The following is a 27443-nucleotide window of genomic DNA, read 5'->3' on the forward strand; positions in this document are numbered from 1 at the left end:
ATAACATAGGTATGGGAAAGCTTACACTCAGAATTTAGAGTAGGGGTTTAGGTTACTACTAAATTCCCAAATAACACATGACTCATGTTTACGAGCAACGATTCCAAACACTCACCAATACGCTTTCGCCTAAAAGTTGAAAGCTCAACTAGCCTTTCCTAACTCGTAGATGGTCCTAGCGAATCCGAAGCTTTAACACAATAAATTCGCACAACAATACATTAAAAAATCAGCTAATGACTCACCATAAGCAATCAAAAACATAAGCCTAAGCTAAGTTCTCATGTAACCGAAACCTTTAACATAGCAAACTTTAAATTCAAATATCTCGGTCTATACTTAGCCTTTTCACCTAAAACCAATTACGTTCATCTTACAATTCACCTACAACTAATTCCCAACCTTTAAACTACAACAAAACTACTTAATTCATGGTATCAACTTTTTTGACATGTTTTTGGCTATTTTTCAAAAATTCATTAAAACTCAAGAAATCTTTATCGAAACTTCAAAATAAGTTTAGAAACCTCTTAACCATTCAAAACTAAATAAAAAATACTTTGAAACCACGTTTTTACTCAAAATCCTGAAATCCACCATTAACAACTCAATTTTTGGCTTTTATTTAAAACATGTGATTTAATGACTAAAAACTTGGTTTTAAATGCTAAATAACATTTAAAACTATTTAGGAATTGAACTATTATTTTATATGATGAAATATCGAGCGTTTGATCGAAAACCCAAAAGCTTGACAATGAAGAAAACTATAGTGTTTTTGGGTGTTTCTCTTAACTTCTATGGAGGTTTACAACTAGGAGGATGATAGAAGTAAAAGGAATAGAGTTTAGGAATTAAAACTTGAATGATAAGAGCTTGGGAAAGTAAGGGACATCAACCACAAAGGATGGGAGAAATCTAACATGACCTTAATGTATAAGGAGGGAAAATAGGGTGTTTTTAAAGTTTTGGTTTAATTGCCTTTTAAAAACTCACAATTTAAACCCTTTTATAAATATGTTCTTATTTCAAAATTAAAGGTATTTAAAAATCATTTTTAGAAATTGATTTAATTTTCTAAAAATCATAGTTAAAAATATTACAGATAAACTATGTTGCAAAATTCCAAACACTCTAAGGCAAAAAATACTAAATTACCCCTAAAACTTCTAGGCCCTATTTTGAGGTGTTACATTTCGAGAGTTTCGTGCAAAAGTGGATAAACAATTAAGTTTATCCATAAAGAATCTTTGGTCTAACTGAGGTGGGGAATACTTGTCTAACAAGTTCTTAGGATACCTCATAGAGAATGAGATTTTATCCCAATTGATTGTATCAGACACTCCACAGTGGAATGGTATACTTGAGAGAAAGAATAGAACCTTTCTTGACAGGGTTTGTTCAATGTTAAGCTATTCACAACTCCCTACTTCCTTTTGGGGATATGCGATACAAATGACTTGCTATATTCTAAATGATGTGCCAACCAAGTCTGCTTGTAAGACACCTTATGAACTGCGGCATGGAAAGAAACTCGCTCTAAATCACTTTAGAATATGGGGTTGTCCAATACACGTTTTGGATAAGGATGCAAAAAAGTTGGATGCACAGACAGAATTGTGCATGTTTGTAAGATATCCAACAGGAACAACGGGATGATTATTCTATAATCCAAAAGATAATACAATTAAAGTTTCTACTCATTCTACTTTCCTCGAGGAAAGCTACATGGATAAGTTTAAGCCTCGAAGTAAAGTGGTACTTGAGGAACTTTCGCGAGTGGTAGAATAATCACCAAGTTTAATTCTCGAAAAAGTTATAGAAAGACCTACAAACAATCAACAATATAATGGAATCTATTGTAGTGAGAGAGTTTCTAAGAAACTGGACTTTTTCATCTATAATGGTAGTATTATAATACAAAAATCAATCATGAGGATGATGACCCACTCACTTACGAGGAAGCTATACAGGACGTTGATTCCAAGCTTTGGAAACAGGTCATAGATATGAAATTCACTACGATGTGGGAACTTGTAGACTTACAGGTTGCGATTAAACCCATAGGGTGTAAATGGATCTACAAGTAGAAGAGAAACACGAGAGGGAAAGTGGAAACACACAAAGCTAGACCTGTAAGAAAATCGTACACACAGAAAGAAGACATCGATTACGATGAGACATTCTCTCCGGTAGCTATGCTCAAGTCTATCTGCATACTCTTATCCATTGTCGTTGCTCTCGATTATGAAATATGGCAAATGGATGTCAACACACCATTCTTGAATGGCTATCTTGATGAGACCATTTACCTGGCTCAACCCACTGGCTATGTTGTCAAAGGAAAAAAGCATAAAGTTTGCAAACTGCTAAGATCTATTAATAGACTTAAGTAAGCATCCCACTCATGGAATAAAAGATTTGATCAAACGATCAAGACTTTTGGATTTGAGCAAAATGATGATGAACCTTGTGTTTATAAGCGCATAAAGGACAAAAAAGTGGTTTTCCTCATTTTGTTTGTCGATGATATTCTACTTATCGAAAATGATATAGGAGAATTGCCATCGGTTAAATTATGGTTATCTCAACATTTTAGCATGAAGGACTTGGGTGAAGCTTGTTATATTCTTGGAATTCGAATCCTCAAGGATTGAAAGAATAAAATAATAGCTCTATCTCAAGCTTCATACATCGATAAGATACGAGAATATTTGCAATGACCAATGCAAAGCCTGACATTTAGTCGACTGAATCAAATTTTCATCTTTCTTTAGATGACTGTCCTAAGACAACGGAAGAAAGAGAGAATATGAGTAAGGTTTCATATGCTTCGATAGTTGGAAGCCTTATGTATGATATGTTTTGCACACATTCAGATATATGTTTCGCAGTAGGAATGGTTAGTCGATATCAGGGGAATCTAGGTCTCAAGCATTGACAAGTTGTAAAGTATATATTAAGGTATCTTAAAAGAACCAGGGATTATATGGTTGTGTATTCTAGGGAGAAACTTACTCCTATTGGATACACAGATTCAGACTTCTAAAGTTGTAAAGATTCGAGGAAATCGATGTCGGGAAATGTATTCGTTCTGAGGTAACGAAAGAAGCAATATGACTTCGAAAGTTCTTAACCAATCTTGAAGTCATTCTTAGTATGGAAAAAGTTATAACACTGTATTGTGATAACAGTGTTGCAATAATTAATACCAAGGAATGAGAAGTTAAAAGAGGACAAAACACATTGATCGGAAGTATCCTTTATACGAGAAGCGATAGCCAAAGAATTTGCAGATGTGATGAAAGTAGCTTCTGAAGATAACCTTGCAGATCCATTTACTAAGACTCTTGTTACTAGGAGTTTTAACAAACATGTCGAGGATATGGAAATGCAAAACTGCTGTAAAAAATGAGTTTAGAAAACACAGCAAAACACAAATTTAGGGAAAAGCTAGAGTTTTGAAAAATTTTCCAAAACAAGATCTTTGTTGTGATATCTAAAGTAAAAAACACTTAATCAAAATTTGTCAGATTACAGTTTTCTAATAAGGAATCTTGAGTGTATCTAATAGGATTCTGTAAATATTTTATTAATTGCTATCACTAACTTTAAGGCTGTTTTTAAAGGACAGCATCCCTAGAATTAGTCTGTTTCCTAGTATAGAGTTTCCTAAGTTAGGCTCACTATGTATATAAATATTAGTGTAATTCCTTGTGAGAAAATATACTAGAAAAATCCTATTTCTAACATGGTATCAGATTAGCCCAATTTATGAGAATTTTTTCTTTTGTCTGGCATTTTTTTTTACTCCCGCTTAACCCTCAAGCCTGTATATTTTGTTCAAAAGAAATATGGCTGAAATTGTCCAAACCAATACCAATGGGGATATTTCAGAAGTCTCAATGAAAAAATCCAACCCAACAAGTGAGTTGCAGAACATCCAAGTAGCCTACAAGTTAAATGGGAAGAATTACCTAAAGTGGTCTCAACTGGCTCGCACGTTCTTGAAGGGAAAAGGAAAGCTGAGTCACTTACTCGGAACGTGACCTAAAGAAGGAGATCCTAAGTTTGATGCTTGGGATGAACAAGACTCTATGGTAATGTCTTGGTTATGGAATTTTATGATGCAAGAAATCAGTGATACATGCATGTTTCTTAACACATCCAAAGATATATAGGAGGCTGTGAGGCAAACTTATTCTAAAGTTCAAGATGCTACTCAAATCTATGAAATCAAGACTAAGATTTCATCTACCAAGCAAGGAAGTCGGTCAATCACGGAGTATTCCAATCTTTTGCAAAGTTTATGGCAAGAGATGGATTATTACCAGTGCATTTAGATGAAGTGCAGTGCAAATGCAGCACTCTTGAAAAGGTTCGTTGAAAAGAATCAAATTTATGGTTTTTTTGCTGGACTAAATGTTGATTTTGATGCAGTAAGAGTCCAAATACTTGGAAAAGAGGAGCTACCATCACTAAATGAGACAATCACGATTTTTCATGCTGAAGAAGGAAGAAGAGGAGTTATGATAGAGAATAGTCAAGTGGATAGTTCTGCCTCAGCTACAAAAGCTGTACATGAGAGGAGATTTGGCCTGGAGCAGCCAACTAGCGAGGATAGTAGGCAAACAAAACTTACGAGGCCTATTAAAAGGGAGTCTGTATGGTGCACCTACTGTAAAAAATCCAGTCACGCTAAAGAAAAATGCTGGAAGCTCTATGGGAAGCCACAGACAATTAAAAAAATTTCAGAAATCGGTGGACAACCAAAGGAACAAGGGAGACCACATAGAGCAAGACAGCTGGATAGAGAAAAGAATTCTCAAGAATCACCTGTTGCATTTAATAAAGACGAAATTGAGAAGTTGAAGACTTTGTTGGGAACATTGGAAAAGTTTTCTTCAATAGGTACTTGTAGTTTGGATTTTTCAAGTATATCATTTTCTCAAGATTCTAAAGTCTCAGATACAGTCACTAACAGGTCTTGGGTTGTTGACTCAGGAGCTACAAACCACATGACCCACTCCTCACAAAAATTTGTTTCATATACACCTTGTCCTAGTAATAGAAAGATAACAGTAGCCGGTGGTTCTGTGATCACAGTGGCTGGTTAGGGTGATATTGTTATAAACAAGACTCTTACTCTTAAAAATGTCCTTCATGTTCCAAAATTGTTTACCAATCTTCTCTCCATCCAAAAAAATTACCAAAAACTCTAACTGTAGTTTGGTTTTTTTATCCCAATCGATGTTTTTTTCAGGAACAGAATACGAGGAGGATGATTGGACATGCTAAAGAAGTAAATGGCCTATACTATCTTGAAGAATCTAGTGGAAAAAGTTAGTGCTCTGAATTCCTCACCATTATCTTTCATATCCAAATCTGTTAAAACCAATAAAGACCAAATTTGGCTCCATCACCTCCGCCTTGGTCATCCATCATTTAGAGTCCTTAAAATTATGTTTCATTCATTGTTCAAAGGGATAACTGTTGAAAAATTCCATTGTGATGTCTATGAACTTGCCAAACATAAACGTACCTCTTTTTCGGTAAGAAATAAAAGAACATCCTCTCTTTTTACTCTTATTCATAGTGATATTTAGGGACCATCAACTATTTCAAACATCTCTGGGGATCGGTGGTTTGTATCCTTTATTGATGATTATACCTGTGTGTCTTGGATATTTCTTTTAAAATAGAAATCTGATATAAGGTCTATCTTTTCAACCTTTTACAACATGATCAAAACAAAATTTGGAGCTGAAATAAAAAGGTTTAGGTTAGACAATGCCAATGACTATTTCAATCAATTTCTCTCCCTATATTTTCAAGAAAAAGGCATTATACATGAGTCATCTTGTGTTAGCACCCCCCAACAAAATGGTGTTGCCAAAAGAAAGAATGGTCACATTTTAGCTATCACTAGAGCTCTCTTGTTTCAAAAAAATATCCCTAAACAATACTGGGGGGAGGCTGTTTTAACTGCTACTCATATGATAAATAGATTGCTTACAAAAGTCCTTGAATCTCAAAGTCCTATGCAAGTTCTAGCAAAATTCTTTCCTGATTTTAAAACTTCAAACCTTACTCCCAAAATATTTGGATGTGTTGCCTTTGTACATATACATTCTCAAATTAGGGGAAAACTCAACCCACGAGCTGTCAAATGTGTCTTTCTCGGTTATTCTTCCACACAAAAAGGGTACAAATGCTATCATCCAGCCACTAAAAATTTTTATGTTTCAGCGGATGTTACTTTTGCAGAACAAGAGAATTTCTTTACTCGTCCTTATCTTCAGGGGGAGATCTTATTCACAGAAGATAAGGATAGAGAATTCTTTCTTCTTAATTTTCCAACTCCTATCCAGCAACCAAACATTCTTGATTTTCCAGCTTTTGTCCAGCAACCAAGCACTTAGTCATTACCTACCAACCAGCCTGCCCAACTTGAACCTATGCAACCCGAAATAGAGCCTAATACACCCAAATCAGAAAAAGGGATTTAGGGTACTACATCTTCTTTTACTGGTTTACTCAATGAAGAAGGCACCGGTGTAAGCTCAATCATCTTCTTCGGATATACAACCTGCTACTCTACAACCCGAGGTAATTGCTGAACCTACTTTGAATACTACTAAAAATTTAGATCAGAGAGACTATGATTTTCCCATTGCTATTAGAAAAGGAACTAGATCATGTACAAAACATCCCTTGTACTTATTCATGTCTTACAAAAATTTTTCCCATAACCACAGAGCCTTTCTTACTAGCCTAAATTCATCTCCATTCCCAAAACTACATCCGAGGCATCAGATGATGAGAATTGGAAAAATGCCATGAAGATTGAAATGGAAGCCCTTGAAAAAAATAAGACATGGGATTTGGTAAAATTACCAAAAGGAAAGAAACCAGTTGGATGTCGTTAGGTGTACACAGTGAAATATAAGTCAGATGGTTCTTTAGAGAAGTACAAATCAAGATTGGTTGCTAAGGGGTACACTCAAATGTATGGAATAGACTACTTTGAGACATTTGCCCTTGTTGCAAAGATTAACACTGTGAGAGTGTTGTTGTCACTCGCTGCCAAACGAGTCTATATGGATGTTCCACTAGGATTCGGTCCAAATATAGGACAGGTAGTTTGCAGACTAAAAAAGGCTTTGTACGGGCTAAAACAGTCCCCGAGAGCTTTGTTTGGAAGATTTACCAAAGTAATGCTCAAGTTAGGGTATAAAAAGAGTCAATGAGATCACACTCTGTTTGTAAAGAACTCATCTTTAGGGGGAATGATCGATTTATTAGTTTATGTAGATGACATTATAGTGACTGGTGATGATCTGGAAGGAATGGAAAATTTAAAGAAAGGCCTAGTAAAAGAATTTGAAGTCAAAGAGCTTGGTAAGTTAAAATATTTCCTTGGTATTGAAGTAGCACACTCTCAGAAAGGAATCTTCATATCTCAGCAAAAATACATAATTGATTTGTTGACAGAGACGGGTAAGTTGAGATTTAAACGAGCAGGGACACCCATAGAGGTGAACCATAGACTTGGAGATGCACTAGAAGATGCAGCAGTTGATAAAGGTTCATATCAAAGACTTGTGGGGAAGCTTATTTACTTGTCACATACTAGACCGGATATTGCCTATGCAGTTGGTGTTGTAAGTCAGTTCATGCAGAACCCCAAAGAATCACATATTCGAACTGTGTACCAGATTCTATAGTACTTAAAAGGCACTCCAGGCAAAGAAATCCTATTTAAGAAAGGGGAGAATTTAACCCTTGAAGCCTATACTGATGCAGTTTATGCAGGGTCTATGGTTGATAGAAGATCAACCTCGGGCTATTTCACTTTTCTAGGAGGCAACCTTGTGACTTGGAGGAGTAAAAAACAGAATGCTGTGGCTAGATATAGTGCAGAAACTGAATTTAGGGTGATGGCTCTTGGAATTTGTGAATTATTATGGCTGAAAATTATTTTGGAAGATTTGAAGATCAAGTGTGAATGTCTAATGAAGTTGTATTGTGATAATAAGTCTGCTATCAATATTGCACATAATCCAATTCAACATGATCATACGAAGCACGTTGAGGTTGACAGACATTTTATAAAGGAGAAACTTGACAGTGGCTTAATTTGCACTCCATTTGTGTCCACTAATGGTCAACTGGCAGACATACTTACCAAAGGATTATCTGGGAAGATCTTTCAGAAACTAGTAAGCAAGCTGAGAATGGATGATATCCACTTCCCAGCTTGAGGGGGAGTGTCAGATTACAGTTTCCTAATAAGGAATCTTGAGTGTATCAGATAGGATTATATTTTATTAATTGTTGTCCCTAACTTTAAGGCTATTTTTAAGGGACCCTAGAATTAGTCTGTTTCCTAGTATAGAGTTTCCTAAGTTAGGCTCACTATGTATATAAATATTAGTGTAATTCCTTGTGAGAAAATATAATAGAAAAAGCCTATTTCTAACAAAATTGTATCTTTTCAATTCGTCTAGGATAAGCGCTTCGACCGAGTAGTCTTCTCCACTATCCTCAAGCTCACGTCTCGAGTGTAGGCTCGATTCGAATTAGAAAATTTTTCACAAAAATTACCAGTGGAGTAATTTTGCAATTTCTCTAAACTTTCGGGTCAAGTTGTAAATCAGAAAAATATCTCTAAAAATTTTATGGAATAATCTCTTCAAAAAATTTTTTGTCTACAACTTTCTCTTGAATTCAAGTGTGTATAAATAATGACCCAAGGCTCTATTTATATTGGGAGAGTTTAGAGAGTTCAACTATGATTAAACTTAATCACTAAATATTATATTAATTTAATATTAAATATTATTAAAATAATAGACTGTTTATCTTGTAGATAAACATTACATTAAATTTAATATTAAGATAATCACTTTAATATTAAATTAATAAAATACTATTAAGATAAATATTAAATTAAATTTAATATTAAATTATTAAAATAATATTATTTTTAGAATAATTAATCTAAAATTAAATTTTGTGGCAGAACCCCAGTAGAAGTGTAACTCTTCCATTGCTCAACCACCAACGACCAACTACAACCGGCCACTAGGACACCACCAGCACCACCGTGTCCGGTGGTGCAGGTGCGACACCCTTACGACACCCCAAGTTGGTTTGATCTGGGTCAATGACAACCTGACCAGTCCAGTCTAGCCACCGGTTGGATCGCCGGCCCGATTTCACATATAAGGCCCGATTCGACCAGTTTTTAGGTATTGGTCTTGATTTTGGGCTCTCGAACCCAATTTACTATCTCGGGTCCAATTTTCAAGTTCAATACCCATTGGGTTGACTTGAAAATTTACTTTTAAAAATATTATATTAATTTTAATTGATTTGATTAATTTAATTTTACTTGATCAAAATTAATTTTTCTAAAAATCACGTAGATTTTCTAAATTAATTTTTCAAGAAAATTCTTTAATCAAATTCTCTAGTTGAATAATTCTCACGACCACCTAATTTAATTCTACATCGAATAAATGGACTCAATTAAATTATTCCCAAAGTCGTAGAATTTTCTTCCGATTCAAATGCAGTCCGATCGAGTTTTTGTTGAGCTAGTTGAGGGACCAATCGAACATATACAATTAGGCTCTAGTGATTGCAATTATGTCAAGAAGCATCATTCCAATAATTCGCAATTACTTAATCATGGAGTCAATCCATAATAAGTACCATGATTATAAACTCCTTATTGTATACTCTTTATGAAAGCAATTCATCCAACTGCTTTGTCCAATGACCTCGTCATTTGTGTGTTACCCTCATATGATATCCTTGATTCCTTTTAGTTAAATTCGTTCACTCAATACAATCTTATTTTATCTCATTGTCATCATTGTGTTTTCTTAATGATTAATATGATCTTTGTCAACAAATGAGTGATAAATTGTTCGTTCAAGAACTAGCAACCCGTGGCCATGTTCCATATTTATTAATCCACACAATGTCAATGAGAGGATATCATTAACTCTTTAATTAAGCTATGAATTCCACTGTTGCTAGTAAAGCCATGCCATACACAAGTCATGCACCCAACATACCGGCTATGGCCCCGATCATCTTTAGAGCATAAGCCTCCACTTATATCAAAGCATATGACTTGCATACGCATGGTCAGTAGCTAACTCAAGATTTAGGTAAATCACACCATGAACGTCACAAGTGAATTAATTTACAAATGGATTTAGAATTAATTAATCTTGGGTCTAGTCCAATGTATCATTCTACCAATGAATACATCTATGTCTCTACTCGTGGAGTCAACTACTCTGATAGTTAAGACTAGCCATCTCCCCAATTGGAATTGTAGACGACATAATAATCATTCTTAGTATTTGAATCAAATGTTCATTTTGATTCTTTTACGGGATTACAGACTCATTTAGATTATCTACTAAAGTAAGTTGTCTTTCTCGCAATGTAAACATTCTTTACAATGCCACTTATCTTCAGTTTGAACTTTAGACAATCAATGAGCTAATGCTAGCTTGTCAAAATTTCATTATGCATGCAAAATATAAAAGACATAATAGTGAAATGTGAAATTAACTTTATTTATACATTGTTCAAATAAATAGAAAACGGTTACATGTTTACTACAATATGGACACATTTCCCAATAATCTCCCACTTGCCCTAGTGAAGTAAATGTGTCATGTTTTGTATTCTCATATCCTTGACGTGTTTGTTAAAACTCCTAATTATAAGAGTCCTAGTAAATGGATCTGCAAGGTTACTTTCAAAAGCTACTTTCATCACATCTATAATTCATTCGGCTACTATCTCTCGTATCAAGTTATACTTCCGATCAATGTGTTTCATCCTCTTTTTACTTCTCATTTCCTTGGTATTTGCTATTGCAGCACTGTTATCACAATACAGTGTTATAGCTTTTTCCATACTAGGAAAAACTTCAAGTCCAGTTAAGAACTTTCGAAGCTGTATTGTTTCTTTCGTTGCCTTAGAAGCAGCCACATACTCGGCCTCCATAGTAGAGTCAGCAGTGCAAGTTTGTTTTACAATTTAATCACTGTACTATTTTTTAATAACTGATTTATCTCAATCACACTTAGTAATTCAACCCATCAATTCTACACTATACATGCAATTATTCTATTATAAATTATTTAATAACTTGATTCATTAAATTCAGTTTAAAACTGAATTCTCTAACACCGTTGAAAATCGGATCGTTACAATTCTCTCATTCTTTAAAAAATTTCGTCCTCAAAATTTACATAAAAAGATACGAGGATATTGCGATCACATTATTTTATCGGGTTCCCAAATAGCCTCCTTGACCACTATTCCATAGTCCTTTTAAGGATAGTACTACCCTCATTTGCCATCTTTTGCCAAATGTAGTCTAGGAAGGGGACTGTACCTACCCATATGGGCTCTTTATTTTTATATCTTCCAGGTTTCTGAAGGATCATCTCCTTTTGATTTGGTGGGAGTCATTGGACGTGTATCCATTATGAGCCCCCGACATTAAAGCACATTTGATGCATCAATAAACTCCTGATTTTTGTGCTCAATTCAAAGTAAAACCTTAAGCTTGAATCACTACATCCCAAGTATTTTCATTTTGTATGGTTGCAGTAATTGGGCCCTCTACTGCTAGATCAAACTTTCTTCACTTTCTCTTTCAAGCTCCCACCTTTAACATTACTTGGCTTTTAATAGATGGTTTCAAATTTTCAATTCAAGAATCTCAAGCAGGGACTACTTTTTTATTGAAAATTAGTGATGAAAGTGAGGGATGAGTGCATGCGGTCCTTTCACACTATTCATCACTTGGACAGTTGGATTTGGGTAGTAGTCACGGAAATTGGTAGCTTAGGAGTATTTCATGTTTGAAACACAATAGCTAGAGGCCCAGAGCTGGTCAGTTCTAAGACAACTGAATTATGAGAGAAACATGGACCCAATCTCTAGCCCCAATGGGAAACTTGCATCCTAAATCCTAAAAAGAAAAGAAAAATATGAGGTTTGGGCTTTGACCTAACACTAACAAATTACATCACGTGCAGGGCCCAACTGAACTTGATGAGAACCAAGGGAGCAAATTTTAACTATGTTGCTATCAAACTCTAGTATTATTCACCCGCTTGCGCTGGCTTCTTTTTCAATTCATTCTCTACATTTCTAATTATTTTATTTGTTATATCTATTAATATCATATATGATTTTTAATTTAACCCAAAAGATTTTTTTTTCTCTTGAGTATGAATTTTAAAAATAAAAAGTAATCAAATAAGAATTTTAAATCAATTCGCACCGAAATAGTTTTTTAGTACATCATTTAAGCCTATATTAAAATACTTTTTTATAATTAGTTGAATAATAACTTTAAATCAATCCCATAAGTCAACGTGTGAATAAATAGCTTTAAATATATATTTTTCAAATACAATAAAAACAATTACTAAAATAAATTTTCTTTAAATTCGATCATTAGAATAAAATTATTTAAATATTTTTTATATTTTGAATGGGAGATGAATTAATATGAACTCAATTAATATACATATGGTTGAAATATGTTATAAGTCTATGTATTATTTGTAAATTTAAAATTTAATCCATGTATTGTTATTTCTAGGTATTTTTCCTCTACGCTTTAGATTCAAAATGCAGGTCTAATTGCTAACATCATTTAAAGTTTTTTTTTGGTTACATTTGTGGGTGTGACATTTTAAATTAAGAAAATACTCACTTAGTACCCATGTAATGAAAAAATGACGTTGAATTTAATGAAAAATTTAACAATTGGACTTATATTTTAAATAAAAAATAGTGACTAAATTCCTTAAAAAAAAAGTAAAGAGATTCAATTCAAAATGTACAAAGAGTACTAACACATTTTAACTTACATAAATTTATTAAAATCTCTATATTACTATAATAAATTACAAAAATTATTATAAAACTTGACATAAACACGATAACAATTATTTTGTAAATTGAATTTTAGTAATAAACAATGCAAAATGTTAAAATTATATTATAAATATAATATTACTATAAATAAAAATTAATATATATACGAAATATTTTTTTCCTTTCTCTTTCTTTCATTCCCCTTCCTTCTCTTTTCTTTTCCTTTTCTCTTTCTTTCCCCCTTCCTCGGCTTAATGAAGATAAAATAAATAAATAAAAGCTTAAGGCTATAAAAAATTATCAATTTTTTTCAAAAAATAAATAAGGGTAAACTTTAAAAATAGTCATTTTTATTTGCCTCAGATTACATTTTAGTCACTTATGTTTAAAATGTTATGTTTTAGTCACTTACGTTATCGTTTTGTTACGAAGTAGTCACTCTACTGTTAAGTTTCGTTTCCTCCCTACGATAGTCCTACGTGGCAGTTCAAATGGGTTTTATATGCCAACTTAGATGTCCTACATGGCAGTCTAAATTAAATTTATTTAATTAAAAATCTATTTTCATCCCAGAACATCCAAGTTGGCATTTAAAACCCTTTTGGACTGCCACGTAGGACTGCCATTAGAGAGGTAACGGAGTTTAACGGTAGAGTGACTACTTCGTAACAAAATGATAACGTAATTGACTAAAATGTAACATTTCAAATATAAGTGACTAAAATGTAATCTGAGACAAACAAAAATTACTATTTTTATAGTTTACCTAAAAAATAATTAAACTTATGCTTTTTTTTTCACTCAATTGGGTATTTGAATTCTTAAAATTCATCAAAAAAGTTCTTTAACCTTTAACTTTAATGGTTAAACATTAAAATTAACTACCTGGTTTTTTTTCTTTTTTCAGTTATCTTTGCCACATGTCATGTTGTGACAAATGGAAAAAAATGATAAAAAATTATTAAATCAATAAAATATAAAAATATTAAATAGAGAAATATTTTTAAAAAATATTAAAAATATTAAAAAATAAAGAATTTTTTTAAAAAAATTATAATATTTATAATATTTAATATCTATTAGAGGGACTGTTGAGTCACCTCCATTTTCAGCATGACAGTATACCTAGCAACTCTATTTTGCAATGACAACAACGATACAACATTATCAAATCCCTAGCTTCTGCCATTCTTTATCTTCATGAGGAATGGGATGAACAAGTCGTCCATAAGAACATTACCTCTTCAGAAAAAAAAGTAGGGGTGGATAGTGATCATACTTGATGGGAATGACAAAAGCTTCAGGGAAGAAGGCCAAAGGAAGGAGGGTAAGGAAGAATGGAAAGAGAAATGCTTCTTCTTTGTCACATCACTGCAGCAAAACAGGCTTTTAGAAGTGCCGCTAAAAGTATTTGTGGCGCTTTCACAAGCGTTGCAAAAAACGCCGCTACAGACAATGTCGCTAATTTTGGTGGCGTTTTTTTCACATAAACACCGCTAAAGATCATGTTCTTTAGCGGCACTTTTACCACAAATGCCGCTAAAGAACTTGACCTTTAGCGGCGCTTTTACCACAAACGTTGCTAAAGAACTTGACCTTTAGCGGTACTTTTGTTACAAATGCCGCTAAAAGTACCGTTCTTTAGCGGCATTTTACAAAAAATGCCACTAACTTTGGCGGATTTGTAGCATCCAATTTTCATCCATATGCAACCCTCCCTGTAGCATGGAATCCAACCAAAAACAACAAATCTAAATGATACTTCAAATTCAACGAAAGATATATGATATAAATTGATAACTGAAGTATAATTCAAATTATTCTTACAATAATGTTAAAAGTTAAAATGTTAAAAATATTCATGCAATAGTCTAATATAGCAGATTTTGCAACTGCTGAAACATCTTCATCATATTCTGAAGCTGTAGCTGGAGTGCGTCGTACTTTTTGCTCTGCTCTGCTTCCCTCGTTGCTGCCTCCCCTTTAAGTTGTAGCTGGAGTTCTTCATATTTTCTTTCAGCTTCCGCTTTAAGTTGAGCAATTTGTTCATTTGTGCTCGCTTGCATCTGTGTCATCTGGTCTCTTAACCTCTGAACTTCAGCTTGAGCCTGACTCCCCGAAGGCATGTATTACTGTGAGTAGGGTCCAAAATATTGGGTTGGGTTAACAAAAGATCCTTGAAATCGAACCCGACCATACCTTTCAAGACCCAAAACTTCAGTAATAATCTGGTTATCAATGTCATCAAGATTAACAGAACTATCACTCGAAGCAATCACTTCTTACTCAGCCATTTTATCCTTTAGTTTCTCCTAATAAATCAATCAAAGAGTTAGAAACGCAATATATATTATAAAAAAAATGCAACATAACTTAACATTATCTGCATTACAAACAAAGAATTAAACTATTATAATTAAACACTATAAATATTTAAAATAATTCAAATTTTATTAAGTAAACATATCATAATTTCTGCAGCTTCAGAAGTCATAGGAGATCCATCTTTCTTCCTATGTGTAATGTCAAAAACCTGAAGGCGTCCAACTTTTTGACCAGACGACAGTTCCTACAATATAGTAGTAAAAATATTATTTAATAGAAAGTAATAAATATTTGACACTATTAATAAATTCAAAATACTTCGGCCTCAGCTACATAAGCAAAACTTTTCGACCAAGCTGTGTGAGTGAATTTCTATTTTTGCATGCTGCTTGTTCCAACTCGTTCACGATCCAACATTATGTAATTATTATTACGTATATAGTAAATGCTATAAACTGAAATAATTATAAGAGTTTGGAAGTATATAATACCTCTCTTTTCTTTGAATTCCAAAATCTAATCGCATCTTCCCAGTGCTACCTCAGCATTCCCGGTAGGACATTTTACAATTTCTCTTCGAGGTTGTTTTTGTCTTAAAATATTCTTTCTTTAAAGTACTTTTATGGTCTCTCCATCTTTTCCCAATGCCTTCTTGACATAATTATCCGAGACCTCTAAAGCAAACCTCTCTTACAAAAACACAAGTTTAGAAAGTAAATATAAATGAAACTTAAACCAAAGTATTATAAATTACATTCACGTTTTGTTACCTTAATACTATCGAGAGCTTATTTTTGTTACTATCAGGCATTTGATGCCATGACTCGTAGTTGAAAGGCAACATATTGGCATTTCGTGCTATAATGCCCAAATATCCTGCTAAAAGTCGAGCTTCTGATCCAACAGGCTGACCAAGATTGTTTCTAGATACTTTGACACGCTCGACAGGATTTAACTTGTATAAATCTTTAAGTAGCGTATGTCCTCGACCTCTGCGCGTCCCACCACTTTCAGCTGAAAATGATATATTATAATATAAGAATTTGAAAAAGAAATCAATAATAAAAGTCAACACGCTTGTAAATTAAATTTAACATTACTTTGAATTTCTGCAGGTTCGTCAGGTGTATTCGGAACATTTGAAGATCCAATAGCAGTCTGTTGTTCACTATTTGTTTCTTCCAAATTTGAAGTATTTTGAACAATACTTAGATCTCGCAATCTTCTTCTAGGCATTTTATCTGCAATACACATAAAATAGTTGAAATTTTAGTAACTAATTACAACAATAATAGTACATATAAAATAGTTGAAATATTTAATGAGACCAAGATTTAAATTATGATATTACATATAATTAAAAAATCGTAAAATCTTACTACATCATAATTCGTAAATATCTTCATCAACATCCTGGCGAACCCATTGAAATTGTGTACTAGTACTAGGGATATTGTCATTTAAGTTTTGTTCTGGAAAAGACAAAGTTTCTGATCTTTCGTCGATGTCATCTCAACTTCCACTGCCCATGTCAAACAATTCTCTAGGGATGTTACGGAGTACAACGTACCAACCCTCATCAGTTGGATCTTTCGAGTAAAAAACTTGTTTCACTTGAGAAGAAAATACATACGGGTCATCTATCAATTGTTGTCCAGTGTGAATCAATCGAGAGAAGTTCACCATTGTAAAACCAAATTGATCTTGTTTAATTCCGCGAGCAGTATTAACATCAGCCCAATCACATTGAAATAAGACAACTTTCCATTTGCCATAGTAATCCAACTCAATAATGTCAGTAAGAAGTCTGTAATACTCCACATTTCCCTCAACAGGATTTGTTAGCTCATCCTTGCAACAATCATCCAACTGCATTTAAAATCTAGCATGTTTAGGGTACTGTACTCTATGTTGCCAGCAAAATTTGATCCACTTTACAGATTTCACACTAATCTATTCCGATTCAGAGTCCTTATGTCCAAAAAACAGGGTAGTAAAAGCCTAAATTGGCTGTTTAGGATTTTCTTACCTCAACCTTACACCCAAGTGTATGATCGACAATCATTTTTTTAAGAGGAAAAAAGCTAAAAAAATTTTGGACACTACACCGGCAATTAGGAGACAATTGGAGGATCCAATAGGTGCCAGTTTCTCTCTCTCTCTTTTTTGCCGATAATAGGATTACATTAATAAATTAAGATTTTGTTTACCAGTTCCTTAAAAAACTATAAAAAAGTTATGAAAAGATGGGTTTATAAAAAAAAGTGTATCAAGCTTTCACAAGTCGAAAAATGGTAGAAAATCATTTATATATCCTTCTTTACACCAAATAAACAAATCGCTGAAAGGCAGAACCGTTTAAATTGAAAAATAATCAATCAACTATTAATAATTTTTTATCACCTAACAAATTCTCAATTACAAAATAATCACCTAACTATTCAGTTTTATCTTTCCAGCCAGCTAAGGTAAAAAATGAAAACACCTAATTGAAAAAAAGACAACTAAATAATTAAATGATCATCATGGACAATATTTTAAAATTTCTCACACTCATGTGACTAAATAGAAATTATATAAAGTGGAAGACAAACGCACTCAATTCATTCACATGCTATCTATTTTTTATTTTATAAGATATTCATCTTTATATACTGATTATTTCAGAGGTACGGTTTATATACTCCAAGTTCAGTATGCATTACCATATATATATGCATGAATAAACAGATAGATGATCTATTGAATTCAAGTTCAACTTTCAAAGGAGTCTGAATTGTGTGGTAATTATATAACAAAGAAGCTGCAACTGTTAATGGTGCTAATACATCACTATGACAATGTTAATTACAACACAGTGAGTTGCCTTAATAGCATTATTTTCTTGTCTTGTCTTCAACAACTTATGCATAGTACTCAACTAATACCTAAATGTTTTTAATTGTTATTGATTAGGTGAAGTCTGAGATTTCAAAATTCAAGAAATACAAGAACTAAAACTCACCAAATTAGAATAAAGAGACTAAATCCACAACTTCCACATAATACAGAGATTGGTAACATCATTTGACTTTTAATTTAATATATGTCAAATGTCTTTTGTGCAACACCCAACACGACTAGTAAGGTTTTGTCATTTCAAAATAACCTCTAGAACCTGAAAAATCTATGTATGTCAATAGTGCTCTAAGAATTTCATGCTAATTACTACAATTGAAGTAATTGGATAGGCATCATAAACTAGAGAATTTGATGTAAGAACATCTTGCAACAAATTCTAAACAAACATAGTTGATGATCAAGAAACATAATTTCAAAGCAATTTAAATTTGATGTAAGAACATGGCCGAGGTTAGATGAGTTACTGGGAAAATGAAGGTCTTACTTGTGGGTTGAAAGAGAGAAAGAGAGAAATTTGAAGTATCCTTAAGTAGCTGGAAAGTTATTTTTGTTGGGGACTGAGTGATTGAAGCTACAAGACAACCCTTTAGCAACCCAAAGACTAATACTTCCAATCTATCAGTATTCAACTGTCTGAAATTAGACTTGAAAATTCCCAAATTTAACACATCATTTTAGCCATACATACATAGAACACTTTAACCAGAGCTCTCTTACTTAAAAGAGAACAATGCAACAAAATTGAAGAAGTAATGGAAAAGAAAAGAAATTTACATGTAAAATGGTGACAAATTGGGTTATCATTCTTTTGATTATGTGTTTCAGATGTGGTATTTAGCCCTTTGCAGTCGTTTTCCAAGAAGATGATGACGACCAAGAGGGTGTGTAGCAGAAGAACGCCGGTGACAGAGGAAGCAGCAGACGAGTGGAAATGAGGTGGTGAGCAGCAAGCAATTAGGGATTTTTTAGGGTTATGCGAGATGGGAATAAGGGCTAAGTGGAGGGGAGAACGGGCTGCAGTTAGTAAAAACGGCACCGTTTAGAAAGTAAATACATAGTTACGGCGTTTTTGGTCAAAACGCCGCTATTACTTACCTTTTGCGGCATTTTCAACAAAAATGCCACTAAAAAATTAAATTCTTGTATTGAAACGGTGCCATTTTGAAAAATTTTAACACATAGTTGCGGCGTTTTTGGTCCAAACGCCACTATTTCTTACTTTTGTGGCGTTTTCACCAAAAACGCCACTAAAAAATTAAATTCTTGCACTGAAACGGCGCCATGTTGAAAAATGTTAATACATATTTGCGGCGTTTATGGTCCAAACGCCACTATTGCTTACCTTTTGCGGCGTTTTTCTCATAAACGCCGCTAATGATTTTATGATATAAGAATATGGTATTGAATCAATCAAAGAAGAGATTTTCATTAAGTAGTGATTGGAAATTAAGATTTTAAAATTTTAATTTTAATTTTAATTTTAAAAATGGTGTAAACTAATTGAATTATTTAGAAATATAATATTTATGATAATTTTTGATTCCATAGATTTATTGGAGACTGTTTAATAATGAATTTGAAATCCTTAAAATATGTTTGAATTTCATAAATTCATGTGTTTATACAATGTTGATATATATTAAATTAAATCTCAATTATTTTGTCCATAATATATGGATTTTTTACCATTTATATAATAAATGAAATCCAAATCCAAATCTTCAACTAAAGCATATCTTTTAATCTCCGATTTTCTCTCAAATTACATTCTATGAAATTAGAAATTTAGAACTTAAAAAATTAAAAGTATTAGGTGTATAAAATAGGGCCTATAATTATGATATATTAGAAAGAAAAAATGGATAAAAGACCAGATTAAAATGCACTAAGATATAAACATTCTCAATTATAATAGATATACTAAAAAATTATGACAAAAGGAAGGGTAGATACTAAAGGGGGCAAAGGTCCTAATCCTTCTTCCAACGAGGGAGGGGTATTTATAGGAGTCCGTTTATCTTATAGTATGATGTGGCAGGCCGTTATAGTGGATATACTGATACAGCGTAGTCAAATAGTATGAAGTTGTTATTCTTTAGTGGAGTCTAATCATTGTTAAAACATGTCCACACTTAAAAATGCGTTTATACCTAAAAAACGGATGTCTAATAAGATAACCTGTTGAGCTAATAGCCTTATTGTGAAAGTGGGTGGACAAGGCCCACTTAAGTAGTAGGAGGCCTGAGCCCTTAAACTCTAAACTATAAACCCATAACCTTAAAATTACACCCTAAATTGTAAACACTAAATGATAAACACTAAACCTTAAACCCCAAACCATAGACCTATACCCTAAACCCTAAAAATATATATTACAAGGGACAAAAGTAATTAGAAAAGAATCTTAAATACTAAACTCTAAACTCTAAATCTCAAACCCCAAACTCTAAACCAGAAACCATAAACTCAAAACTCTAATTCGAAAATAATAAACATTATATCATAAACCCTAAACCATAGACATTAAACCTTAAATACAAAACCCTAAACCCTAAAATAAAATGATTTTTTTGCGGCGATTGTCAAAAAGTGCCGCTAATGCCAATAAAGCTCAGAAAAAATGATTTATTGTCTCAACTTTTTTACGGTGTTTTCCAAAAAGCGCCACTAATGCTTGAACTATAGCAGCGTTTATCAAAAAGCGTCGCTAATGCTCGATCTATTGCAGCGTTTGACATAAAGCGCCGCGAATGCAACTAAAGTTCAACAAAGTAAACAATGTTGTTTTGTTCAACTTTTTTGTGGTGTTTTCCAAAATGCACCGCTAATGGTTGATCTATAGCGGCATTTTTTAGAAATCGCCGCTAATGCTCGATCTATTGCGGCGCTTTTTAGTAAACGCTGAGAATGCTTGGTCTTTTGCAGCATTTGTGAAAAAGCACTGCTGATGCCAATAAAGCTCACTAAAAAACGGCGTCGTTTTTCTCAACTTTTTTATGGCGTTTTGCAGAAAGCGCCGCTAATGCTTGATCTATAGCGACGTTTTTTAAAAAGCACCGCTAATTCTCGAGCTATTGTGGCGTTTTTTAAAAAGTACCGCTAATGCTCGATCTTTTGCGGCGTTTGTGAAAAAGCCTCGCTGATGCCAATAAAGCTCAACGACATTGTTTTTCTTTACTTTTTTGTTTTGCGGGAAGCACCGCTATTGCTTGATCTATAGTGGCATTTTTCAGTAAGCGCCGCTAATTCTCGTCTATGGCAGCGTTTTTATCAAGCGCCGCTAATGCTCGATCTTTTACGGCGTTTTTTATTCAAACGCCGCTAAAAACTTGTTTTGCTGTAGTGCATGTTAGAAGAATCCATGCTATGGGGTTACATTAAAACTCATTCGAATATCATACAGGAGGAGAGGCATGTTCTAGCATTTGTTTTCAATAACAATTTTCGTTTATAATTATTAAATTTATAAAAAAATTTCTATATTTTTTTCAATAAGTAATTTTGTATAAAACGGATAGCCTATTTTTACAACAATTTCTAGCATTACTCTTTATTTTTGTCTGAATTGAAATTTTTATCCACAAATCCTTGGACACACTTCAAACTTTGTATGTATTGGATGCACTTGAAATGACATCAGTACCCTACAAAACTTAATACCTATCTAGAAAAGTTGACTTTTTCAGGGTATGGGTTTTCTTATTTCTGTGGTTTATTAAAATGGTTATACAAAGAAATGAAACAATTAGAATAAGGCAGCAACTATAGCTTTAATTTAAAGTTCCAAAATAAATTTCCAAAATTTTACTTTAAACCATAAACAAATTTAATAAGAAGACATGAGCATATAAAATTTTTCAATACCGAACTTACAAATATTTTATAATGACCTTAATCCTCATGTACATCAACAAAACCAAGAGAGAGCTAAAAAAGTAATTAAATAAATAACGTTAAAACATGCCAATTAAATTGAAAAAGAAAAAGAATAAAATAAACAACAACAAAGTCCACTCCAATCATTCACCTATTCTAAATCTGTTCTTTTACAAAACATTCATTAAACCTTGCAGCTTCCGTGCTTAAGCGTTGGTAAACGGACTCTCGCCTCTTCATCGTTGCGGCAAAATTTATCTTGTCTAAGAACGTCCATACTTGTTTCATCTGGTCCAGCAGGTAAATTCAAGTCGAAGTCACGTTGACTTTGGCTCCAGGATTTAACACCATCGTTACCGCTGTTATTATTGTTGCTGCCAGCTTCGTAGTGGCATCTTTTATGTCCTCCCAAGGCTTGACCTGAAGAAAACGTCTTGTAACAGATGGAACACGTGTGTGTCTTGCCACCTTGGTTGCTGATCATGGGATGTGAATTTGTAGCCGTCGTGGATGCGGTGAATTTATCTTCAGCAGCAGCCGTGGTTGTGGGGTCTTCATCAGCTCCAACAAATTTCCTGTGACTGGACTTGTGTCCCCCTAAAGATTGATAAGTTGGAAACGATTTGTTACAAACTTCACACTTGTAGTTATGATTGAGGGAGTTTTTGGCGGCAGCTGAGCCTGAGGGGTTGTTCCTGGTGGTTCCCTTAGCCAGCATGAGAAGGCAAAGAGCTAAGTATTCTTCTTCCGTTGGCGGGTTTTCAGTTCTGGATCTTTTTGTTCTTTTCCTCCTTGTCCACGGCTCAACACAGTGGTGGTCAACTGTATCATCATGGTGGAGCAGTGGAGGTGCTGAAGTTGGAGAATTCAACGTTTCAAGAGCCATTCAGGAGAGGTTTTTCAATGGGGAGTTGGGGTTGGCTTGGGGTGAGTGTTTAGAGCGAACAAAGGAATGGTTTTTATATTGGGAGGAACAAGGAATAGAAGGGAAGCGTGGAAGGAAAGTGCTTAATAAGTGGAGACTGAGAATGAGCAGGTTGAAGAAAGTTTTATGTTTGCATGTCGTCGGCCAATGGGTGAGTGGAGTGTGGATTGGGATGTTATAGTAATAAATTATGGGGGCTTTGCAGGAATGTCCAATGGGATATGAAATATTGGTGTTGTCTTCAAACTGGTGACTGTTTCTAAGTCAACAATCAAGACTTGGTTTATTCTTGCAGTAATATCAACAGGAACTTTCCGTATGTTCGTTTGGTAAAATACTAGGAAAGTTGCTACTTCAATATTTAACTTCCCCCACACATACGATGATAAGGTGGAACTGTGTGTGTATAGTGGAAACATGGGAGATGGTTGAAAAGGTAATGGCCGAATCCGACTGTAATGTGTTTTAAAATTGAAATGGTCTTGGATGGGTGTGTTTAGCGTGTTGCACCAACAGCAGAAGAAGTGGCATAGTGGGAACTTAACTTGGCTTTTATGCTAAGGCGTGTCAATTGGTAACCGCGGCTGCGACTTTTCTAGTTGGTTGAGTCATCAGGAAATTACTTGGGTGGTCCATTTGTTCTTAGCTCACCTGTCTAACAACCGGCGAGTGATGAGCGGGGGGCCAAGCAGTGCACCCACCACAAACCCTGCAATGTGTGGGCCAAGCCTTTGCTAGCCTGCTCGACGTGGACCACTGACCATGACCTTAGTTACCTTAGCTTATCTAAAAGATCGGGTTATTCAACTCTTCACCTCGGTCTTTATCTCAATATAGGAACTTTCAAAGTAGATCGTATATGGCAAGAAAATAAAATTGAATTTATTACTACAAAAAAAAAAACAGCTTTGTTTAAAGGTATTCCAATATTATGAGGTGTACAAGAATACCACTTCTTTATATTCAAATGCATGAAAATGACTGGTTTGCTGAAATCTTAGTCAAGACGTAGGCCCAATAAATTTGTTTTTGTTTTATTTATTGTTAGACATTTAGTTGCTATACTTGGAACAATTTGGGGCAGCTCATAGAGGTAGTTACCCGATTGACCAAGTCATGTTGTTTGGTTGTTGTTGCCGACAAGTCAATTATTCATTCAGTTCACGACCGGCGGCCGGCAACGTCATGGCTCGGTAGTAGTACGGCACCACAAGGGAACTATGTTTTGCTAGGGTTCAAGCAATTGAAGAGGTAAAGAAATCTATGGAAGGATAAAAGCGAGGTGGATGTTATTCTTCAAACGTGCATTTATTTATATACAAGAGTACTGTGAATGAACTAATAACAGAACTTTTAGATGGAAGAATAAATTTAATTTTAAATAATGTAAACAATAAAAATTTGTTATTTGTTATTTTAATTTTTTAAGTGAAAGGTAAGAAGAAAACAAAATAAAAAAATTTAAATTATATAATGTGTAAATATTGAAAGTATTTTTTTAAAATTAAGATTAAATTGACACAATATATAAAAATATTAATAGTTAAAATTACTATCTTGCGAATTTTAAAAATTATCATTTTTTCTATTACCATTTAACGACTAATAACAAAAAAAAAAGCATCGAATAATTAAATGACTTTATGTAATTTTTTATAATTAAGTGATAAAAAAATTACCAAGGTAACCAAATATTGGGAATTGGGTATTTTGGAGGGATGACCTGCCTCTATAGTAAGCCCAATCACTTCTGTTGGATAATGGACACTTCAGGGCGATATATCTCCTAAATGTCCATTTATGGACTTTACGGCCCACATAAACTCTTTAACATTGTTAAGAGATCAATATTAACAAGGCAAAAGGGCATTTATATACGGAATCAAAGTCAAATGAGTCATAGGATAAATAAACTGGATCTTCTAACTCCTACTTGCTACATGCCTTACACCACAACTACTCACTAAGAATAAAGGGTAAAAACCAGACATTCCACTTTGCAATCAGACCCCACACATCCTACATTGTACTCAAACAATCCCAACATTCTCCATTCTTCAGCTGAGAACAAACCGACACTCAAGGAAACCTGAAACAAACACGAAACCATGTTGTAATTAAAAAGGCAATAGAGCTTAAATTTAAGTGTAAACAAAGTATGGGTTAAGTTACTTGGGTCAGCATTGATAATCATAGCAGTGCCTCCAAAATTGCAAGTTCCTCCATTTCTCTTGGTCTTTTGCCAGTAGCTGTTGTAAGCATAAGAAGCATGAGCAACAATGGTGTCTGGATAGAAACAGCTCCCATCTGGCATAAGTTCTTTACAATCAGCACCGCCTTCACCACAAGCGTAGTCCATTGCTTCTTGCAGTGTCTCCGTAGGGACACTCGGCTTAGCCACACACCATAGCTTTTGCACCACCACCGTCTCTGGTGCTGGTGCAGTGTCATAGGCTGGATTACAAGGAGGCAAATGGAAGCCACTAGGTGAGCTGGCGGGAACAAAAGGCGGAGGCAGCTCTGGAGCAATGGGAAAGGAAAATGGTGGTGGAGAGTCAACAGGGAAGGAAATGGGAGGCAGTGAAGCAATAGGGTACTGTGGAGGATGAGGGGTTTTGGCTACATTGGCAGGCGCAGAAATGCCAGTAGAAGGAGCGGTTTGTGGCAAAGGGGATGGCCTATCAGGGAATGGTCTTTCGAACTTGGAATCCATCATTGACAGCTTCCTGCTTATGGGTTTTTTCGGTTGTTGACTGGGGAATACGACATTGACCTTTCTAAGCTCAAAAGATCCAAACCTTTTCATGAAATCCAGGTGTGAGGAGAGTAAAACCAATGTTTCATGCAAAGAGGAAGACAAATTTGGAGGAGCAATAATGGAGTAAGTGGAGTTTGTATTTTGGAAGAACTCCAACAGGGATTTGACCACCTTCTTACCCAAATCATCAGTAAAAACAACAGAGTTTTGCATCAAACAATCGGAAGAAAAAACAGCCGACACTTTGATGTCTTTCTCTAGACCCCACCTTGTAAGAGAGTGATAAATGTTCTTGAGGGATGGTAGTAAAAAACCCAAACTGTCTTCTTCTCCTTTACCATTTTGACAAAGAATAGTATCACCCACAAGAATGGTAGTGATTTTGGCAGCTGGAAAGTGAGCTAAAGCATGAAGCCTGACCCAACTCTCAGCCTTCAAAACACTGCTAGAAACCTCTCTGAGAACATTGCCATTCACAGCAACTGCTATAGGAACATCACCGTGAGGTAATGCATGAATAACCTCCGGAGTTGTGTCATAAAGCCTAAGGTATTCAATAGATTCTTGACCTGCGCCTGCAAAAGAAAAAAAACGCATAAAAATGTTTTCAAGAGATGAAAACGTAGAACAAAGAGAACCCACATTTTGACATGATGAAACATTTAGAGAAAACAGTATATAGGGTTTAGGGTTTTCAAATTTTATACTTTAACATACCAGTAAGACCCAGAAAACAGAGAAAGAACAAGCAAATGATCATTAACTCCATCTTCAACATTTTTTTTTCAACAATAATAAAGATCTGAAAATGAGGTTGGGTTGGGTTGGGTTGGGATGGAGTTGGAACAGTTGGGACCTCTTGAAAGCTCTGAAAAACCCTTTAAACCCCACCCTCTGTCTCTCACTCCCTCCCTCCCCCTCTGAGTCCCCGTGCAAGTTATAAGAAGTGCGGCTTTGATCTTCAATGTGAACAAAAGAATATGTTCACCATGGATGGATTGCAGGCTTCAAAGTTAAAAAACACAAAAACTACCTATTTTTCTAAATTCTTTGTCACCAAACTCAAAGAGTACAAGACCACAGAACTTAAAAGAACTGAAGGGTTCAAGCAAGTTATGCAGGAAGATATCTGCAAAATCTTGGTGCCCGAGATTTTTTACAGTACATCCTCTCTTTTTTTTTTTAAAGTATTATTACAGTACATGTACATTGAGAGAGAAGGGTCATCTTGTTTTCCTACTGCGCATTGGGACGCGTGGGAAGTGGGAACCAATGAACATAAGGACTGTGCATTGGTGTGGGAAGTGTGAGCTTTTTTGCAGTCACCATTGCACCCCAAACATACTATAATGTATTTGCTACTCCTAATGACAGAAACGACGCCGGTTTGGTTACACAGAGACAGAGGAATGGAAAAGGAAACTGGTGGTGGGGTCCGGGACACATGAAGTGAAAGGAAAAAGCAAAAAAGGGTGGCAGAGTGTGGGGACGGGCGTAGGGATCAGACGGTGGAGAGCAGCTTCATGAGGAGCAATTCTTGATATTTGATGTGACTAGTATTTACTATTTCCTTATATTCCAACTTTTTCTATGTTTTTTAGTGCTCTGACCAGCAGGCCTACTCATACATCGGGCTCACCAAAATTACTCGAAAAATTTTGAATTTTTCAATTTGGTTGTTTTCTTTTTATACGTTCAAATGGTTATTTGGAGAAATTAATAAATTTA

General features: G+C 34.4%; 2 protein-coding genes across 2 annotated transcripts; both read right to left on the reverse strand.

Moving 5' to 3' along the window:
- Positions 1-21981: 21981 nt before the first annotated feature.
- On the reverse strand, positions 21982-23839 carry LOC105763437 (zinc finger protein AZF1). Its single transcript, XM_012581676.2, has one exon. It carries the CDS (start codon positions 22916-22918, stop codon positions 22217-22219), a length of 702 nt encoding a protein of 233 aa, XP_012437130.1. The 5' UTR covers positions 22919-23839; the 3' UTR covers positions 21982-22216.
- Positions 23840-24807: 968 nt separating this feature from the next.
- Positions 24808-27009, reverse strand: LOC105763435 (glucan endo-1,3-beta-glucosidase 1). Its single transcript, XM_012581674.2, has 3 exons — positions 26433-27009; positions 25130-26290; positions 24808-25046 (listed from the first exon to the last, which is right to left on the reverse strand). The coding sequence occupies exons 1-3, from the start codon at positions 26491-26493 to the stop codon at positions 25015-25017; spliced, it is 1254 nt and encodes a 417-aa protein (XP_012437128.1). The 5' UTR covers positions 26494-27009; the 3' UTR covers positions 24808-25014.
- Between the last annotated feature and the right edge of the window lie 434 nt (positions 27010-27443).

Source organism: Gossypium raimondii, chromosome 12 (assembly GCF_025698545.1).
Source record: "Gossypium raimondii isolate GPD5lz chromosome 12, ASM2569854v1, whole genome shotgun sequence".
Classification (NCBI taxonomy): domain Eukaryota; kingdom Viridiplantae; phylum Streptophyta; class Magnoliopsida; order Malvales; family Malvaceae; genus Gossypium; species Gossypium raimondii.

Coding starts and splice junctions, on each gene's coding strand:
- LOC105763437 (XM_012581676.2), bottom strand. CDS start 22,918: ATGGCTCTTGAAACGTTGAATTCTCCAACTTCAGCACCTCCACTGCTC.
- LOC105763435 (XM_012581674.2), bottom strand. CDS start 26,493: ATGTTGAAGATGGAGTTAATGATCATTTGCTTGTTCTTTCTCTGTTTT. Junction 26,291..26,432: donor CTGTTTTCTGGGTCTTACTG/GTATGTTAAAGT, acceptor TTTCTTTTGCAG/GCGCAGGTCAAGAATCTATT. Junction 25,047..25,129: donor GATTATCAATGCTGACCCAA/GTAACTTAACCC, acceptor TGTTTGTTTCAG/GTTTCCTTGAGTGTCGGTTT.